At 54.2% G+C, this 6,777-nt stretch overlaps 1 protein-coding gene across 7 annotated transcripts in view; it reads right to left on the bottom strand.

Moving 5' to 3' along the window:
* Positions 1 to 6,777, bottom strand: part of Glis1 (GLIS family zinc finger 1) — a 193,762-nt gene that overhangs the window by 7,433 nt on the left and 179,552 nt on the right. For all 7 annotated transcript variants that reach the window (XR_004120964.1, XM_031378087.1, XM_031378089.1 and 4 more), the window contains 2 exons: positions 4,735 to 4,867; positions 382 to 538 (listed from right to left, as the gene is read on the bottom strand). Coding sequence is in view for 6 of the 7 variants with exons in the window: in XM_031378087.1 (XP_031233947.1) it covers positions 382 to 538; positions 4,735 to 4,867 (290 nt within the window). In the remaining variant the exon portion in view is untranslated. The remainder of the gene's footprint in view (positions 1 to 381; positions 539 to 4,734; positions 4,868 to 6,777) is intronic.

Below are 6,777 nucleotides of genomic sequence, written 5' to 3'. Positions count from 1 at the left end.
CAGCTCACCTGCCTGTCCACCTCCCACACGAGTGCTCAGGTGTGCAGCTCACCTGCCTGTCCACCTCCTACACGAGTGCTCAGGTGTGCAGCTCACCTGCCTGTCCACCTCCCACATGAGTGCTCAGGTGTGCAGCTCACCTGCCTGTCCACCTCCCACACGAGTGCTCAGGTATGCAGCTCACCTGCCTATCCACCTCCCACACAAGTGCTCAGGTGTGCAGCTCACCTGCCTGTCCACCTCCCACACAAGTGCTCAGGTGTGCAGCTCACCTGCCTGTCCACCTCCCACACTAGTGCTCAGGTGTGCAGCTCACCTGCCTGTCCACCTCCTACATGAGTGCTCAGGTGTGGCCCCTGAGGACTGGCTTGCCATACATACCCATCCCTGGTGCTCTCAGCTGTGGGCAGAGGGGACAGGTGGTGGTGAGAACCAGTGGTGACCTCCAGCGGGTGGTGCCTGGAAGGGACATCATGGGAAGGGGACAGGATGCCTGAAGCAAGTCCATTTTGTGGGGTGACAGAGCCAGGATACACACCTGCAAGGAACCAAACACACGTTAATGGGCTTTGGGCATTTGCTAGGATAATAACATCTCAAGAGCTGCGACTGTCTGCTTATGGAGAGAATGACAAGAAGGACACTGCACCAGGAGCGGTGATGGCATCACTCTGGTTCAGACTGTGGCTGACAGAGATGATGGCGGGTGCAGGGGACTGTCAGAGACACAGTGTGGGACACTTGTTTGGAGTGAGCTGCTCCAAATCTCCATGGGGGCTGTCGTGGAAAAGCAGGGATGGCTCTGTATCCCCAGAAGCAGGTGGGACCTTAAACTGGAGAGAGAAGCACAGGGCTTGGTAGAACCTGACAGCAGGGCTTCCTTTGCATGCCTCTGCAGACATAGGCAGCAGAGCCTGGGACTCCACCGAGACCAGCTGTAGAGGAATGGCTGAACAGCCGGCCTGGACAGGCTGACTCTGGAGGCTCCTAGAAGGCCTACTACGGAGAGTTCTCCAGGCTGTTATGTGAGAGTCCCACTCAAGGACGGGAGTCACACACGTGTAACAGACCAACAGTTCTAGGTCAGTCACATGTTGGTCCAGAGTTCCAGCTGAGAGTCTGAGGACCGCAGAGGGCAGCATTGCCAAGGAGGCCCTGTCAGGAGAGGATGGCCTCTCCTCTGGGCACAAGGCCTGCGGTCTATCTTGTGGCGCTGGAGATAATATCTAAGTCCCTATGCATGCTAGGCAAGACCTCTGCGACTGAGTTGCATCGCCAGCTCAAGGGAGAAGTTTTCAGATGTTCCCTACTTGGCCTGAAAAAAAAAAATAATAATGGGACCAGTTTTGCCCTCTTGTTAACCTAAGATGCTTATCTAAATGGAAGTATTAATGTTCTTGAAATCAAGAACATGGATTCTTGCATCAAGGTGACAGGTGGGAGGATTTCACTGCTATGCTCTCAGCAGTGCTGGTCCAATGCACTGGCTGGCCAGTCTGCCCCTGCTGGCTGTCACTTCTTAAATGTTCTAGTTGTAAGGGTGCTGGGAACAGGAACTCACACCCAAAGGTTTTTAAGACCACTTAAGGTCTAGCCTGGGAACACCCAGGTTTCTTTCAGAGTGAGCTCAGCTGCTTAGCAGCATGCTAAGGCTATCTCATCCTAGACCGGATATTCTGACCAGAACCTACAGGAGGCTACTACCGGGGCACTGAATGGGGCTGAGCCACAGGCCCAAGGCAGTGTCAAGGAGCTACGATAATGTGGCCCCACTGCCTTTAAGCTGCCACTATTGATAGCAGCACGCTGCCTTGAAGACCAGATGGCCTACATCTGTGGTACGGGCAACTATGGCTAGGTAGCATTAAGAAACGCCCCATTATTAGGTCATCATGGTTTGTAACTACATTTATGTGCCAAGTTTCTCCACATGCCTAATCTGAGAGTTTAGAAACTCAGACTCCCTGAACATCATGCTCCAAATGGAGAGGTTGCCTATTTGAGGCAGAGGCTTCAGCTGAGCTGGGGTCTAAGGTGTCCAAGAAGAATTTTGACTTCTGCTCCAGGTATTGTAGCCAGCTGATGATGACACCCAGAACCCGGGCAGCCACAGAGCACCCTGTGGCTGTCCTCCCCAGTGTTTTCTCCATGCCTTGAGAATCCTACCGCCAGGGTCAGCGGTGCTGTGTCCTGCAGGGTCAGCAGTGCTGACCGCTCACTGCTGCCAGTCCTGGCCATGCATGCCACTCCTGCCTTGGTCAGGCGGTACCTGGAGGGGAAGGTGGTGGGAGCAGTGTAGTGTGGTGCAGCTCAGCCAGCTCTGCTTCACGCTCTCCTTGGTATCTCCTTGCCTGCCATCTTGAATCAATTTTGAGGTCCTGACAGCTGGGAAGGCTAGAATGCAGATGGGTCCCTCTGCCACACTAACACCCACTTCTCACATCCTCACTACCTGTCACTGGCACATGCCTGCTAGGTACGTGTTCCCTCCCAGAGCAGGCAGTGATAAGCTTACATCATCGCTCCCTCACCCCCCTCAGTTTTGGACTCTTCTGATCCTCCTGGAATCTGTTCCCTGCCTTTCTTTGTTGCTGTCCTGGCTGATGCCCTTGTCTTTAGGGTCCCAGATAGATGCGCGGCAGTGACGGAGCATGTACATGGACAGTGGATGGGACGGAATGACCAAACCATAGGGCCATGGAAGTGGGGATTGGGCCTGTAGCCTCCCCAGACCACACCACTTTGGGTTGTAAAGCACCAACATCAATCATCAGCCATGAGCACTTAACCTCTGACCCTAACATCTGTTCTCAACTGTGCCTCAGGCGTCTGTGTGCAGCCCAGCCCCAGGGAGCGCCTGGCAAGCTATCCTTCCTGCTTCTTGCTGGGTTGGAGAGTGGAGGCCAGCACCAGCCAGAGCATAGCAGGTATGAAGAATTGTGTGAGGTGGCCTTAACAGAGCTTGGAGGAGACATTCAATGAAGAGTAAGACCTCAGGGGAACAGTCTGGGCTCAAGCAGACCCCCCAAACCCCAACCGAAGCGGGCAGTGGGAAGCAGATATAGGCCCCAAATAGCCATTGGGGTGCATTTTTGGCTTTGTCCTCACAGCAGGTATGGGAGGGGCACTGAGGAAGACTTGATCTCATCTATAGTAGGCAGCAGGCAGGCAGGCTGGCAGGCAGGCAGGCAGGCATGATATCAGCCAGAAGCCTTCTACCTGTATGTCCTGGCAAATTTGTTTCTCAATAATGTAGCTTGTAGCTGGGGACTGGATGAGATGCCATCTGTTAAGAGAGACAATTACTGCAGTCTCTGCACCTCTGTGAGGACAAAGAGGCTCTGGGGCTGACCTGCTGCTGACGGGTTAGTTCTTCTTGCCTGGTGAGTTCTCTCAAGGTGGACACAGTGGGGCTGCAGGACTTAGGGCCCCAGGCAGCTGTGCCCCCATCAGTGGGAGCCCCTCTCTGGAGTCCTCAGATTGGGGTCCCGGCGATGAATAAGCCCCTTCCTGTCCCTTCCAGTCCTGTACTTTTTGGATTTGGGGTACCTAGCTGGGGTATGTGCATCCCTCCTTGGGGCATCCTCACATGGTAGGTCTGTAGATGGGTGAAAACCTGTTCTTCCAAGGATGTCTGGTAATGGCCCTGACATGCTTTAAAGCCCGATATTACTCCAGTGTTGCGGGAAAAAATATAATTAGAAAATTTAAAAAAAAAATGCTTTAAATGGTTGGAGTAATTCAAGAAATCCCAGAGGGCAGCTGAGCTCTCTGCTCTGAGGCTGTGGTTTCCTCAGGGGTGGAAGGCACAGCCCAAGAACCTCCCACTGAATCTAAAGGCCATGCTGCCCGCAGCTGGGCAGTGCTCCCAAGCCACGGAGCCAGGATTCCTGCCATGGCCCGAGGGTGTCCTGCAGCCAGCAGCTGCTGTTCTTGCTGGACCACTGGCTATGAGTGTTGCCCAAATGGGCTTTCAGGGTCAGGCTCAGAGAGCCCTATGCTGGGCCACAGAGCTCAGCAGTGAGTAGGCTGTGCTTCTGGCTAAGCTGCCCATTCCTCTCAAAGCCTCGGCTTTCTCTGAAGGAGACATGCTGGACACCCAGCAAGACCTCAAGTCCAGACTGGGACTGGTCGGGCGCTTCTTGGAGTGCCTCATTGTGGATGAGTCGTAGGTAGATGTGCCACAAGGAAGAACTGGCTTACACTCAGAGGGGTAGACTCTCTTCCCAGTATTTCAGACAGGGCCACATATCCCCCAAGCCTGGTTCTGCCATGTGTCCTAAGCTGGGTGCTACTGACTCTGGGATGAGGCAGACTCAAGCTTTCTCCAGAGGAGTTCCCTGCTGCAGGTTGGTGGGGAGACAGAAGGTACACTGACAGCCCCCGAGAAGAGTTCCAAGAGCAAGGTAAGAGAAAAGAGGGGGAAGGGGCTTACTGCAGTAAGGACAGGTAGGTGCCCAGAGTGCATCCAGGAGGCCTCCATCAGATGAAGGGGAGTGGGCACCATCTTACAGCAACAGGAGTTATTCATGGGCATCTACCTACTCAGAAGAGTTGTGAGAAGATACCCTGAAAGTTCGAGGGCAGAAGCGATGGAGTCCAGGATACGATACACCCTGCAACAAGCCTTACCATGTGCTCTTGGGCCGACAGTGTGCCAGAGTCCCCCTGAGGGATGCTTGGCAGAGAAAGGCCCCACTAGATGTGCCCTGGCCCTGCCTCATGTGGACATACCTGGGAGGAGCTCCTGGCTCAGGGTTTGGCTGCCCTTCCCTCTGCTGGCTGGCAAAGGTGTGGATGCTTGGAGTTGCTGCAATGCCAGACATTCGGACAGGACGTCGGCCTCTGGATCGGCACCTGTGTGCAGCTGAGAAGCAAAAGATGAGGAAGTGTGAGTGTCAGGTCACCTGCCCACAGGCACCCTAGATGGGGACAAGGCCACAGCCCTAGGCAGGACCTTCTTTGCTATACTGGTTTCCTCATGGGGAAAGTAGGCTAGTGGACACTATAAGGGCTTCTGAGAAGAGAATGCCAGCACAAGAGTTGATGTGCAAGGATTTTACTAGATGCTGCTCCTAGGAGGAAGCTATGGCAGAAAGACTGGGCATACCTTTAGCCCACTGAGCCAGGTTAGAAGGGAGGGGAGCCTCCCAGGCTCGAGTCGGAGTTGAAGAGCCACTGAGTTGAAGAGCCACTGGGTTAGTGTCTCTTGGGAAGGGTCTCCTTGTGGTCCCTGAGGGATCAGCATAACCTGGGAGGGATGGTCAAGTGCAACTAACGGACCTTTGCAGCTCCTGTCAGGGCAACCTGTGATGGTAGGAGTGATGTTGCTTAGCAACCGTCCCATCACCCCTCGCTCCGTCCATCCTCCCTGTGACTATGAGGGACAACGGAAAGAATCCAGGGTTGGCCCCCAGCTCCATGCCACCTCTTATTCCTTGTGTGTCAGAGGATAAATAACTTCTCTGGGTCTCGTGCCTTGCCTGTATTCTGGAGCGGTGACTGCCTCTACCATTGCAGCCAAGGCTGGTAGTGAGGCGATGACTGAGAAGATGATTAGTGAAGCACTGTGGGTAGGGTTGGCTGGGCTCCAGCCACATGACTCCCACAGGGTCACAGTACTGGCCCAGTGGATTGGCTGTGTGGACCGGAGCTATCTGGCTAGCAGCGAAGCTTGACCGGGATGATCTGGTCAACGACACCCGGGACACGGTGGAGCATCTATACTTCTCCAGGTGGAGCTAAGACAGACAGGGGTGAGGCTTTCAAGACATGGGATGACAAGGGGACAGGCCTGCATGGGAACTGACCCTTCTCCAGGGGAATCCCAAAGCTTAGCAGTCAAGAGTCAAGGCTCTGTCCAAATGCTCACTTTACCAGGTCAAGACAGGTACTGAGGAGGCCAGAGCTTTGCCTGTGTTCTTGGGCCTTTGAGAGTCAGGCCCGAGGGGCTTGCTACCTTTTCAGGTGGAGGGCTAACCAGGTGGGGAAGGCATGCCAGCCTTGCGCTGGGCTCTCAGCGCCTGACCCAGCAGCTGTTTTCCATGTAAATGAAGTTTCTGGCAAAAGAGGGCCAAGGCATGTTCTTGCAGACCGCAATGTCGATTGGATTAGGAACAGCAGGAGAGGAGAATTAAGGAAGAAAAGCATTTCTAATTCTCTCCAAAATGCAGCAGGGCTGCCAAGGGCTTGTCATAATACAAGGGTCGCCTTACCCAGAGAGATCCATCATCCCCGATGGCTCTAATGGATGCTTATTGTTGGGAAGTTTGCAGATCTGCAGCCCAGGTCCCTGGGGGGCTCAATGTGAGCCAAGCGTAGGCCTGGGAAAACCAGGGCGGGATTCTGGTCCTTAGGCACCAGTGTGCTGAGGACAGCAGCCTCCTTGGCACCTAGTTCCAGCCTACGGAAGCCCTAGCCATCCCTTGCTGCCCTGAGGCCCTTCTGCAGAGGGCAGTGTCAGGATCTGACAGCCCAGCTGTCTGTCCTGGGCTGTGTGACTGGGCTACTTCATTAACACCCTGACACTCAGTTCTCATGTCTCTGAAATGGACCTAAGCAAGGGCCCACTTGCAGGTTGACAGCTACAGCACATACACTGAGTTGAAGAGCCACTGGGTTAGTGGCTTGTCCACCATCAGTGTGTCCCCTAGGGTCCTAATGATCCTCAGCTCCCAGCCCAGGTTTCAGTGAATTAAGGATGACATTTGCAGCAGCAAGCTGCATGCACCAACTCCACCCGCCTCTGCTCTACCTTTTTTTTTTTTTTTTTTTTTT

The sequence above is a fragment of the Mastomys coucha genome, unplaced genomic scaffold (genome assembly GCF_008632895.1).
Source record: "Mastomys coucha isolate ucsf_1 unplaced genomic scaffold, UCSF_Mcou_1 pScaffold18, whole genome shotgun sequence".
Lineage (NCBI taxonomy): Eukaryota > Metazoa > Chordata > Mammalia > Rodentia > Muridae > Mastomys > Mastomys coucha.
Note: the sequence above shows the minus strand (reverse complement) of the source record. Positions and strands in the feature narration are given on the sequence as shown.